Source organism: Oncorhynchus mykiss, chromosome 15 (assembly GCF_057628025.1).
Source record: "Oncorhynchus mykiss isolate SJ-2025 chromosome 15, ASM5762802v1, whole genome shotgun sequence".
NCBI classification, from domain to species: Eukaryota; Metazoa; Chordata; class Actinopteri; order Salmoniformes; family Salmonidae; genus Oncorhynchus; species Oncorhynchus mykiss.
Window position 1 is genome coordinate 30151223 of NC_143036.1, and position 14023 is coordinate 30165245.

The 14023-nt window shown below is 45.4% G+C and overlaps 1 protein-coding gene across 4 annotated transcripts in view; it reads right to left on the reverse strand.

Moving 5' to 3' along the window:
- The window catches only part of myripb (myosin VIIA and Rab interacting protein b), a 172090-nt gene that overhangs the window by 69601 nt on the left and 88466 nt on the right, over positions 1 to 14023 (reverse strand). For all 4 annotated transcript variants that reach the window (XM_036944256.2, XM_090199849.1, XM_090199850.1 and 1 more), the window contains one exon: positions 7622 to 7843. In XM_036944256.2, coding sequence (XP_036800151.1) covers positions 7622 to 7843 — 222 coding nt within the window. The remainder of the gene's footprint in view (positions 1 to 7621; positions 7844 to 14023) is intronic.

The following is a 14023-nucleotide window of genomic DNA, read 5'->3' on the forward strand; positions in this document are numbered from 1 at the left end:
TGCTGACTGTTGTCCCCTATTCTTTTGCTTGAGTTGACGCTCATCTTAGCTCAGCAGATACTATCGCTACGTGGCCGCTGTCAGTGATCCCAAAGAAAATTTAAAGGGGCATTTCACTTTCAAATCAAAGTTTGTCCAATGTTTTCAGACCTTTAAAGTAGTATAATGTCAATCCACCCTCTGGTTTTCCTCCAAACAACCATTTTTGGGGGGACCTTCACGTTGAAGTGACCTGAGCCCTATACTACGAACCAGCTTTGAGGAGTTAGCGAGGTGGCTGGCTTTTAGAAAACCCTGAGTACTGTAGATCTATCTAGCTTCGTAGTAAACCCTTCTGGTGTGTAAACAGTGGGTGTGGACACACATATTTCCCACGTGGAGAAATGGACACAAAAAAAAATACTTGGCCGTCAGCGTTTATCACGACTCCCGTTCGGTCAGTGGACGAATAAACATAGCCTTATTAATAAATAAGGTCATTAAGGTCATGTTATTAACTTATGTTATAAGTGACAGGAGATGTGGGTGTGTGTGTGTGTGTGTGTGTGTGCAAACACACCATGGGGTGTTTGCTTATTCCCTAAACCAATCAGAAAGTCACAGTACTACTTGGTGACCTTTAAGATGGTTACTGGGGATAATGCTGGGGCTGCAGAGAAGGAGATGATTACATTTGGGCCGAGCTCTCAACCTGCTAGACTGTCTGGGTGCGTCAGACCGTGTCCCATGTGGCACCCTATTCCCTACACGGTGCACTACTTGTCAAAAGTAGTGCACTGAAAAGGGGAATGGGGTGCCATTTGGGACGTAATCTGTCTGTCAACTTTCATTAGTCCTCATCGAAGGTTAATCTAAGGTGTCAAGTATGTTATTTTCCATTAGATTCAACAGATCAGATTGACTGATATGTCCAAAATGTGTGTGTATACAGTACCAGTCAAAAGTTTGGACAAATATACTCATTCCAGGTTTTTCTTCATATTTACTGTTTTCTACATTGTAGAATAATAGTGAAGATATCAAAACTATGAAATAACACATATGGAATCATGTAGTAACCACAAAAGTGTTAAAGCAAAGCAAAATATATTTTACGTTTGAGATTCTTCAAAGTAGCCAAACTTTGCATTGATAACAGCTTTGCAAACTCTTTGTATTCTCTCAACCAGCTTGACGAGGTAGTCACCTGGAATGCATTTCAATTAACAGGTGTGCCTTGTTAAAAGTGTGCCTTGTTAAAAGTTGTGGAATTTCTTTCCTTCTCAATGCATTTGAGCCAAGCAGCTGTGTTGTGACAAGGTAGGGGTGGTATACAGAAGAAAGCCCTATTTGGTAAAAGATGAGTCCATGTTATAGAAAGTACAGCTCAAATAAGCAAAGAGAAACAACAGTCCATCATTACCTTAAGACATGAGGATCAGTCAATGCAGAACATTTCAACTTTGAAAGTTTCTTCAAGTGCAGTCGCAAAAACCATCAAGCACTATGATGAAACTGGCTCTCATGAGGACTGCCACAGGAAAGGAAGACCCAGAGTTAACTCTGCTGCAGAGGATAAGTTCATTAGAGTTACCAACCTCAGAAATTGTAGCCCAAATAATTGCTTCACAGAGTTCAAGTAACAGACACATCTCAACATCAACTGTTGCTGCAAAGAATTGCTGCAAAGAAACCACTACTAAAGGACACCAATAATAAGAAGAGACTTGCTTGGGCCAAGAAACACGAGCAATGGACATTAGACCGGTGGAATTCTGTCCTTTGGTCTGATAGGTCAAAATTTGAGATTTTTGGTTGAAACCGCCGTGTCTTTGTGACACGCAAAGTGAATGGATGATCTCTGCATGTCTGGTTCCCACCGTGAAGCATGGAGGAGGAGGTGTGATGGTGTGGGGGTGCTTTGCTGCTGACACTGTCAGTGATTTAGTTAGAATTCAAGGCACACTTAACCAGCATGGCTACCAGAGCATTCTGCAGCGATACGCCATCCCATCCGGTTTGCGCTTAGTGAGACTATAATTTGTTTTTCAACAGAACAATGACCCAACACAACTCCAGGCTGTGTAAGGGCTACCAAGAAGGAGAGTGATGGAGTGCTGCATCAGATGACCTGACCTCCACAATCACCCGACCTTAACCCAATTGAGATGGTTTGGGATGAGTTGAACCGCAGAGTGAAGGAAAAGCAGCCAACAAGTGCTCAGCATATGTGGGAACTCCCTTCAGGCTGTTGGAAAAGCATTCCAGGGGAAGCTGGTTGAGAAAATGCCAAGAGTGTGCAAAGCTGTCATCAAGGTAAAGAGTGGCTATTCTAATGGAATTTTAATGTTTGTGCTTTTCTTATAACTAATTTTTGTGTTCTATTCATGTGCTGTTCTATAAACCACTTTCTGTGTTCATGCAAGTGGCCGACAGTACAAATCCTCACTATCAGTAGCTGCAATTTGACAGTACACTCAGATCTTGTTTTGAGAATGAACGAAAGATATCTCAGTTTCAAGGTCTCAGCTTAGAGAGAAGAGGTATTGGTCTGTCACATGTTACGAACCAGTATTGGTCTGTCACATGAATGAAGCAAAACGGTAATGATTAATTCATTATGCTACATCGTGTATAGCCGTATATAAGACAACTGCTGGGACTGCCGAAGCAGAGCTGCTGACAGACATTCACTATGGTGCATTACGTTTCTTGGAACTTCTCCAGCTCGCTGACAAATAAACAATGATTCATTTAAGATGGACTTCGAGTGTCCCCGTGTAAGACTTTCTACGACACTACTTTGCAGAATATAATTTTTAAAAAATCTATTTTGATTTGTTTAACACTTTTTTGGTTACTACATGATTCCATATGTGTCATTTCATAGTTTGGATGCCTTCACTATTATTCTACGACGTAGAAAATCATAAAAAAATAAGAAAAAAACCCATGAATGAGTAGGTGTGTCCAAACTTTTGACTGGTACTGTATGTTTGCATGCTTATGGTATTTCATATAGTGCATGAATGCTTCAGGATGAGAATCGTCTGGATATTGACGTCTGCCCGTCAGGGGTGTTTGCGCGCACGCACGCGCGCACGCACGCACGCACGCACGCGCGCGCGCACACACACACACACACACACACACACACACACACACACACACACACACACACACACACACACACACACCGTTCTCCATTCAGTGCAGTCTGCTCCATGGAGTGATACAAAGTAAGTCCATCTAGTCAGATTAAGAGTAGGGAACGCAGTGGGAATGTAAATGTGGAGAGAATGGTGACTTCATCTCACAGACGGATGTGGGGAGAGCTGCACGCGGTACCTTCAGAGAAAAATAAAAAGAGGATTTCATATCAATTCGCCAGAGTGTCTGCTCTGCTGGAGAACGGGGAGGCAGTTTATGGCTCTGCATCACTCTCTGTCATTCTCTCTCTCTCTCTATGTGTTATTCTCTCTCTGTAATTCTCTCTCTCTCTCTGTCGTTATCTCTATTTCTCTCTCTCTGTGTTATTCTCTCTATTTCTGTGTCATTATCTCTCGCTCTGTGTCATTATCTCACGCTCTGTGTTATTACCTCTCTCTGTGTGTCATTACCCATCTCTGTGTGTCATTACCTCTCTCTGTCATTATCTCTCTCTCTCTGTGTTATTATCTCTCCCTCTCTCTCTGTATCATTATCTCTCTATCTGTCATTATCTTTCTCTCTATCTGTCATTATCTTTCTATCTGTCATTATCTTTCTCTCTATCTATTTTTCTCTGTGTCATTATCTCTCTCTCTATCATCTCTCTCTCTGTGTCATTATCTCTCTCTCTCTATGTGTCATTATCTCTCTCTCTCTATCATCTCTCTTTCTCTGTCATTATCTCTCTCCCTCTCTTTCAGAGAGGTAGTACAAGTGTCTCAGTGTCTTGAGTGTGGGTGTCTGACTGCAGAGAGAAAAACTCTTCCCAGACTGAGTTCGTATTTCTTATCAGAAAGACAAACTTCTATAGCCTGTGAACCGTCGTGTGTGTGTTTATGGACCAAGGGATGGACCGCACGGTTAATAAGACCAGCCCGGTCATGCTTGTCATGTTCAATGCACCTTCTCACCCAGGACTGGTAGGGGTGTGTGCGCATGGGTGAGTTCAGGGACTTACATGCAAGTAGGGTGACAGGCCTGTCACTACAGTGAAGACCCACAGGAGAAGAAGCTAGCTATGTCTCAGCTACTGTACATCTCTACCCGGGTCTTATTCACTCCGGCACCAAACAAAAGAAAACGGACTGAAACAGGTAGGTACGATGTGAACTTGTCCAATAACAAACATTTAGTTTTCAGTTGCAAAAAGTTTTGCTACAGTGTGCACTAATGAATACGACCCTGGTGAAGTCTATATTGCAGCCAAAATGATGTCTGTGTATCATTTTGGTGACATAGGAAGAGCATACCGTGTACACTATAGATAATGATTTTCAAGCTATGCAGAATCATAATTTGGTGTAAATCAACCAATACGTTTTAATAACCCAAACCATAGGCCTAATAGGATTTTATTTGTTCACCCCAAAAAATAGCTAGGGTGTAAATACTGCAATGTGTGCTTAACATCATAATCCATCATTTCACACGCCTCTTCTCAATTCTGTTGAGGCTGTGGTAGAGGCTGACGTGCAGTCCAGCAGACAGCCAGCCACACAGACAGGCAGCTTCACATGTGCAGGCTGTCTTATAACACCTACAGCAGTGCACAGCGGCACCGCGGTAATGGAGGGGAGGAATACTGGCAGCGACAGTGGCAGTCATACGCACTAGCCGCCCGCCACCCTGCGTTGGGAGTCTCAAACCCAGATCCGAAAGTCATACGCGCTAGCCGCCCGCCACCCTGCGTTGGGAGTCTCAAACCCAGATCCGAAAGTCATACGCGCTAGCCGCCCGCCACCCTGCGTTGGGAGTCTCAAACCCAGATCCGAAAGTCATACGCGCTAGCTGCCCGCCACCCTGCGTTGGGAGTCTCAAACCCAGATCCGAAAGTCATACGCGCTAGCCGCCCGCCACCCTGCGTTGGGAGTCTCAAACCCAGATCCGAAAGTCATACGCGCTAGCCGCCCGCCACCCTGCGTTGGGAGTCTCAAACCCAGATCCGAAAGTCATACGCGCTAGCCACCCGCCACCCTGCGTTGGGAGTCTCAAACCCAGATCCGAAAGCGCTGATATCAGGGCAAGGTGATGGAATGGTGGTGGATCTTCACGGTACTAGTTTGTTACAGTCGACTGTAGTATTCCAGTGTGATGCTTGATAAGGCAGTGGGGGGAGGCGGACACTATGTCCTTGTTGCGATGAGGTTGAGATCACGGCGTAGGGTAGATTCTGAATGACAGCGACATCTGCTGCTGTCAAGGGTGCATGAGAAATAGACACATCCCAAATGTTCACACCAGTGCTAGGATGACAGGACGCACTATGACTGAAGAAAGAAAGCCAGAGCGGTACGGCTCCGATCTTCCAAAATTGCGCCGCGACAAAACGTTTCATCGCTTGAGCTACACAAGCGATTAAGTTACCTGTAACCGAATCGATAGCACATCTTCCAAATCAGATGATGGTGTGATTCTCGTGAGTGTTAAGACCAGAAGGTGAAAAGGGGTCTCCCAAACTCGGTCCTCTGGACACCAGGCGGTACACTTTTTGTTTGTTTGTTGCCCTAGCACTACACAGCAGTGCTCGGGCAAAAAATAAATAAATGTGCAGCTCTTGGGGGTCCCGAGGACTGAGTTAGGGAAACGCTGATATAGGGAATAGGGTGCCATTTGGGACACGGCCCATCTAATGCGGTAATGAAAAGGGACGTCTTTATATACATCCCATCATGATGGTTGTTAATATTCTGAAAGCATTTCATATCATTTACATCAGTGAGGCTGAAATGTAATGGGCGTATTACAGAGCTGGAGGCATCAAAGCCTCTACTCATCTCAATAACATTAACAGGCTAGAGGGAGATAGTCAGAGAGAGAGAGAGAGAGAGACCGAGAGAGAGAGAGACCGAGAGAGAGAGAGAGACCGAGAGAGTGAGAGAGACCGAGAGAGAGAGACCGAGAGAGAGAGACCGAGAGAGTGAGAGAGAGAGCAAGACTCCAACCTGATCAATAAAAACCTACCCTCTCTTGTCTTGTAAACCCAGAGTTTGGGGCTGGGCGTCTAATTCGATACCATGCCGCAAAATCAATCACACACACACAGCGAGAGAAAGAGTGAGGTAGAAAGAGAGAGTGCGAGCACATCACGTTGTCCCCCCTCGCCTTGTCATGTTCAGTAATCCCTTCACTCACCTCTTCCACGCACACACACACACTGTGAAACACACACACACTGTGACACACACACACACAAACAGACACTGTGACACACACACACAGACACTGTGACACACACACACAGACACTGTGACACACACACACACACACTGTGACACACACTCATACACACTGTGACACACAGACACTGTAACACACAGACACTGTGACACACACACACACACACACACACACACACACAGACACAGACACTGTGACACACACACAGACACTGTGACACACACACACACACACACACACACTGTGACACACACACACACACACACACTGTGACACACACACACTGTGACACACACACCGCAGCGTGATATCACTGTCTTAGACAGTGTGAGGAGCACATTAGTTCTCCATGTCAGGGACTCAGGTGGCAGAGACATGACTGATTACGTCTTCACCCCTTTAGGCGTTACCAAACACACATCTAAGAACCCTAAGCAGACTGACACACACAGACACACACGCACACACAAGATGTGGCATACATAAGCAAGGTCATCCTGAATAAAGTCTACACACACGCACGTGAAGACAGACACACACACGCACACACACCCATGAAAAGCAGTGTTCATCAAGCCCATAGAATGAAATCCAATCAAATTGTATTTGTCACATGCACCGAATAGAGGTGCTTACTTACAAGCCCTTAACCAACAACGCAGTTCGAGACACAGTTATTTCCTAAATAAACTAAAGTTTAAAAAAACGTAATTAAAATCACAACCATCATGATCGGATGCATATTTAGCGTACAGCCCGTGTAACACAACATAGTGCACAGCTCAATTCATCCTCCTACCGTCTAACGAGAGCTCAATACGGTGTCAGTGGTCAGACAGCACACACAAAGTCTCTCCTCTGTAAGTAGAGTATACAGCGTGGAAACACACTGACAACAAAACTGCAGCATCCAAAAAAACTCACTGCTGGAGAACGGGGAGGCAGTTTATGGCTCTGCATCACTCGCTGTCATTACACCAGTCAGTCAGTCTCTCTCAACGTCTGCAAGACCTCCTAGCCTTCCATCACAACATACATCCTCCCTCTCCTCCCCTCTGTCCTTCTCCTCGTTCCTGAGAGCCCTCTGCAACACCGGCATGACATGCTGCTCACTCCCCCTCTGTCCTGGCTCCCTCCCTCACTCACCACTGGTCTCCTCATCCCGCTCTCCCGCTCTCCCTCTCTCTCTCCATCCATCCATCCATTCATTCATTCAGTGAGATAGACAGACAGATTCAGACAGTGGTAGACCGACCTGGTCTTCTGGCAGGCGGCGCAGAGCCAGGCTTTCTCCAGCTTGCTGTAGGTGCGGCAGGACTTGCAGACGTTGTACTGGCAGTCCAGACACGGGCGCTTGGGGTTGACCAGGAAGGTGAAGGGAGAGCAGCAGCGGATGCAGCAGCGCTCGTTGAAGCGGGGCTGCTTGGAGAGGACGGAGCATCTGCTGCCTTCCTCCGCCAGCTCCTGCTTCATCTCACTGCCCGACCGTGAGAGAGAGAGAGAGAGAGGGGGGGGAGTAAGCGAATAGTGAGAGGACGGTGGAGCGGAAATGATTGGAGACGCTGTGACAAATGATTTTTTTTTAAAGTGAGTCTCTCTCTCTCTCTCAAACAAACAGTCAATAATACAGTAAAAAAAATAAGTCTATATACAATGTGAGCAAGTGAGGTGAGATAAGGGAGGTAAAGGCCAAAAAAGGCCATGGTGGCGAAGTAAATACAATATAACAAGTAAAACACTGGAATGGTTGATTTGCAGTGGAAGAATGTGCAAAGTAGAGATAGAAATAATGGGGGGCAAAGGAGCTAAATAAATAAATAAATACAGTAGGGAAAGAGGTAGTTGTTTGGGCTAAATTATAGATGGGCTATGTACAGGTGCAGTAATCTGTGAGCTGCTCTGACAGCTGGTGCTTAAAGCTAGTGAGGGAGATAAGTGTTTCCAGTTTCAGAGATTTTTGTAGTTTGTTCCAGTCATTGGCAGCAGAGAACTGGAAGGAGAGGCGACCAAAGGAAGAATTGGTTTTGGGGGTGACCAGAGAGATATACCTGCTGGAGCGCGTGCTACAGGTGGGTGATGCTATGGTGACCAGCGAGCTGAGATAAGGGGGGACTTTACCTAGCAGGGTCTTGTTGATGACCTGGAGCCAGTGGGTTGGGCGACGAGTATGAAGCGAGGGCCAGCCAACGAGAGCGTACAGGTCGCAGTGGTGGGTAGTATATGGGGCTTTGGTGACAAAATGGATGGCACTGTGATAGACTGCATCCAATTTATTGAGTAGGATATAGGAGGCTATTTTGTAAATGACATCGCCTAAATCGAGGATTGGTATGGTAGGATGGTCAGTTTTACAAGGGTATGTTTGGCAGCATGAGTGAAGGATGCTTTGTTGCGAAGTAGGAAGCCAGTTCTAGATTTAACTTTGGATTGGAGATGTTTGATGTGAGACTGGAAGGAGAGTTTACAGTCTAACCAGACACCTTGGTATTTGTAGTCGTCCACATATTCTAAGTCAGAGCCGTCCAAAGTAGTGATGTTGGACAGGCGGGCAGGTGTAGGCAGCGATCGGTTGAAGAGCATGCATTTAGTTTTACTTGTATTTAAGAGCAATTGGAGGCCACAGAAAGAGAGTTGTATGGCATTGAAGCTCGCCTGGAGGATTGTTAACACAGTGTCCAAAGAAGGGCCAAAAGTATACAGAATGGTGTCGTCTGCGTAGAGGTGGACCAGAGACTCACCAGCAGCAAGAGCAACATCATTCATGTATACAGAGAAGAGGGTCGGTCCAAGAATTGAACCCTGTGGCACCCCCATAGAGACTGCCAGAGGACCGGACAACAGACCCTCCGATTTGACACACTGAACTCTATCAGAGAAGTAATTGGTGAACCAGGCGAGGCAATCATTTGAGAAACCAAGGCTGTCGAGTCTGCCGATGAGGATGTGGTGATTGACAGAGTCAAAAGCCTTGGCCAGGTCAATGAATATGGCTGCACTGTATTGTTTCTTATCGATGGCAGTTAAGATATCGTTTAGGACCTTGAGCGTGGCTGAGGTGCACCCACGACCAGCTCTGAAACCAGATTGCATAGCGGAGAAGGTATGGTGGGATTCGAAATGGTCAGTAATCTGTTTGTTGACTTGGCTTTCGAAGACCTTAGAAAGGCAGGGTAGGATAGATATAGGTCTGTAGCAGTTTGGGTCAAGAGTGCCCCCCCCCCTTTGAAGAGGGGGATGACCGCAGCTGCTTTCCAATCTTTGGGAATATCAGACGACACGAAAGAGAGGTTGAACAGGCTAGTAATAGGGGTGGCAACAATTTCGGCAGATAATTTTAGAAAGAAAGGGTCCAGATTGCCTAGCCCGGCTGATTTGTAGGGGTCCAGATTTTGCAGCTCTTTCAGAACATCAGCTGACTGGATTTGGGAAAAGGAGAAATGGGGAAGGCTTGGGCGAGTTGCTGTTGACCGGGGTAGGGGTAGCCAGGTGGAAAGCATGGCCAGCCGTAGAAAAATGCTTATAGAAATTCTCATTTATAGTGAATTTATCGGTGGTGACAGTGTTTCCTATCTTCAGTGCAATGGGCAGCTGGGAGGAGGTGTTCTTATTCTCCATGGACTTTACAGTGTCCCAGAACTTTTTTGAGTTTGTGTTGAAAGTAAATTTCTGCTTGAAAAAGCTAGCCTTGGCTTTTCTAACTGCCTGTGTATATTGGTTTCTAGCTTCCCTGAAAAGTTGCATATCACAGGGGCTGTTTCGATGCTAATGCAGAACGCCATAGGATGTTTTTGTGTTGGTTAAGGGCAGTCAGGTCTGGAGAGGACCATGGGCTATATCTGTTCCTGGTTCTAAATTTCTTGAGTAGGGCATGCTTATTTAAGATGGTGAGGAAGGCATTTAAAAAAAAAACAGACATCCTCTACTGACGGGATGAGATCAATATCCTTCCAGGATACCCCGGCCAGGTCGATTAGAAAGGCCTGCTCGCTGAAGTGTTTCAGGGAGCGTTTGACAGTGATGAGTGGAGGTCGTTTGACCGCTGACCCATTACGGATGCAGGCAATGAGGCAGTGATCGCTGAGATCTTGGTTGAAAACAGCAGAGGTGTATTTAGAGGGCAAGTTGGTTAGGATGATATCTATGAGGGTGTTTACAGCTTTGGGGTGGTAACTGGTAGGTTCATTGATAATTTGTGTGAGATTGAGGGCATCAAGCTTAGATTGTAGGATGGCTGGGGTGTTAAGCATGTTCCAGTTTAGGTCGCCTAGCAGCACGAGCTCTGAAGATAGATTGGCGGCAATCAGTTCACATATGATGTCCAGAGCACAGCTGGGGGCAGAGGGTGGTCTATAGCAGGTGGCAACGGTGAGAGACTTGTTTTTAGAAAGGTGGATTTTTAAAAGTAGAAGTTCAAATTGTTTGGGTACAGACCTGGATAGTAGGACAGAACTCTGCAGGCTACCTTTGCAGTAGATTGCAACACCGCCCCCTTTGGCCGTTCTATCTTGTCTGAAAATGTTGTAGTTAGGGATGAAAATTTCAGAATTTTTGGAGGTCTTCCTAAGCCAGGATTCAGACACGGCAAGAACATCCGGGTTGGCAGAGTGTGCTAAAGCAGTGAATAAAACACACTTTGGGAGGAGGCTTCTAATGTTAACATGCATGAAACCAAGGCTATTACGGTTACAGAAGTAATCAAAAGAGGGCACCTGGGGAATAGGAGTGGAGCTAGGCACTGCAGGGACTGGATTCACCTCTACATCACCAGAGGAACAGAGGAGGAGTAGGATAAGGGTACGGCTAAAAGCTATGAGAATTGGAATAGGAGTGGAGCTAGGCACTGCAGGGCCTGGATTCACCTCTACATCGCCAGAGGAACATAGGAGGAGTAGAATAAGGGTGCGACTAAAAGCAATAAGAATTGGTCGTCTAGAACGTCTGGAACAGAGAGTAAAAGGAGGTTTCTGGGGGCGATAAAATAGCTTCAAGGTATAATGTACAGACAAAGGTATGGTAGGATGCGAATACAGTGGAGTTAAACCTAGGTATTGAGTGATGATGAGAGAGATATTGTCTCTAGAAACATCACTGAAACCAGGTGATGTCATCGCATGTGTGTGTGGGGGAACTGAAAGGTTGGATAAGGTATAGTGAGCAGGGCTAGAGGCTCTACAGTGAAATAAGCCAATAAACAATAACCAGAAAAGCAATGGACAAGGCATATTGACATTAAGGAGAGGCATGCTTAGCCGAGTGATCATAAGGGTCCAGTGAGTAGTGAGGTTGGTTGGGGTCACGGCGATTCAGACAGCTAGCCGGGCCATCGGTAGCAAGCTAGCATAGGATGGAGGTCTGTTTTAGGCCACCTTGTGTGTTTCCATCGGTAGATTAGTGGGGTTCCGTGTGGAAGAGGGGATTTTGGCAAAATAGATATAGTTATAGTGACCCAAGAAAAATTGTCCGATAGACCTATTCAGATAGCAGCCGATAAGACAGCTAATGATTAGCGGGCCGCAGATGGGCTTTCAGGTAACGTTGTGACGGAGGGGCTAGTTGGATAACTCCCTCGGGCAGATAACGTTGGTAGTCCAGTCGTGAAGGCTTGGTGGGGAAAAATAGGTCCGGTATGTTCTGGTCTGAGTCGCGTTGTACAAAACTGCCGATAGGTTTGAGCTAAAGGATAGCTGATGACCACAAACCGTTATTAGCTGAATACTAACGTTAGCCAGTAAACTGGCTAGCTTCTGGCTAGCTTCTATTTTGGATTTCAGATTTGAGGTAAATAATACTTGTTTTTTTTAATTGGTGAGGTGGGTTGCAGGAGAGTGTTTTGAAGTTGAGTTTTTGGAAAAGAAAAAATATAAAAGATATGCGAAGAAAGGTGTAAATATATATATATATATACAGTGGGGCAAAAAAGTATTTAGTCAGCCACCAATTGTGCAAGTTCTCCCACTTTAAAAGATGAGAGAGGCCTGTAATTTTCATCATAGGTACACTTCAACTATGACAGACAAAATGAGAAAAAAATCGTGGAAAATAAGTATTTGGTCACCTACAAACAAGCAAGATTTCTGGCTCTCACAGACCTGTAACTTCTTCTTTAAGAGGCTACTCTGTCCTCCACTCATTACCTGTATTAATGGCACCTGTTTGAACTTGTTATCAGTATAAAAGACACTTGTCCACAACCTCAAACAGTCACACTCCAAACTCCACTATGGCCAAGACCAAAGAGCTGTCAAAGGACACCAGAAACAAAATTGTAGACCTGCACCAGGCTGGGAAGACTGAATCTGCAATAGGTAAGCAGCTTGGTTTGAAGAAATCAACTGTGGGAGCAATTATTAGGAAATGGAAGACATACAAGACCACTGATAATCTCCCTCGATCTGGGGCTCCACGCAAGATCTCACCCCATGGGGTCAAAATGATCACAAGAACGGTGAGCAAAAATCCCAGAACCACACCTATGATGAAACCACACCCAGACCTAGTGAATGACCTGCAGAGAGCTGGGACCAAAGTAACAAAACCTACCATCAGTAACACACTACGCCGCCAGGGACTCAAATCCTGCAGTGCCAGACGTGTCCCCCTGCTTAAGCCAGTACATGTCCAGGCCCGTCTGAAGTTTGCTAGAGAGCATTTGGATGATCCAGAAGAAGATTGGGAGAATGTCATATGGTCAGATGAAACCAAACTATAACTTTTTGGTAAAAACTCAACTTGTCATGTTTGGAGGACAAAGAATGCTGAGTTGCATCCAAAGAACACCATAGCTACTGTGAAGCATGGGGGTGGAAACATCATGCTTTGAGGCTGTTTTTCTGCAAAGGGACCAGGACGACTGATCCGTGTAAAGGAAAGAATGAATGGGGCCATGTATCGTGAGATTTTGAGTGAAAACCTCCTTCCATCAGCAAGGGCATTGAAGATGAAACGTGGCTGGGTCTTTCAGCATGACAATGATCCCAAACAGGAGTGGCTTCGTAAGAAGCATTTCAAGGTCCTGGAGTGGCCTAGCCAGTCTCCAGATCTCAACCCCATAGAAAATCTTTGGAGGGAGTTGAAAGTCGGTGTTGCCCAGCAACAGCCCCAAAACATCACTGCTCTAGAGGAGATCTGCATGGAGGAATGGGCCAAAATACCAGCAACAGTGTGTGAAAACCTTGTGAAGACTTACAGAAAACGTTTGACCTCTGTCATTGCCAACAAAGGTATATAACAAAGTATTGAGATAAACTTTTGTTATTGACCAAATACTTATTTTCCACCATAATTTGCAAATAAATTCATTAAAAATCCTACAATGTGATTTTCTGGATTTTCATAGTTGAAGTGTACCTATGATGAAAATTACAGGCCTCTCTCATCTTTTTAAGTGGGAGAACTTGCACAATTGGTGGCTGACTAAATACTTTTTTGCCCCACTGTATATACGGGACACGACAAGACGAGTACAAAGGACGTCTGACTGCTATGCCATCTTGGGAATCAACCTTTAGTCTCTAAACTTGCGCGCAATGCAATACTATGCCAGCATTACTGGATGTGTTCTAATGTAGTAACAAAACAAATAATAATGATGTTGCTTGCTGTGATTGAACACACACAAGAAACAAAGCGGAAGAAAAAGGACTGAAAAAGAAAGGAG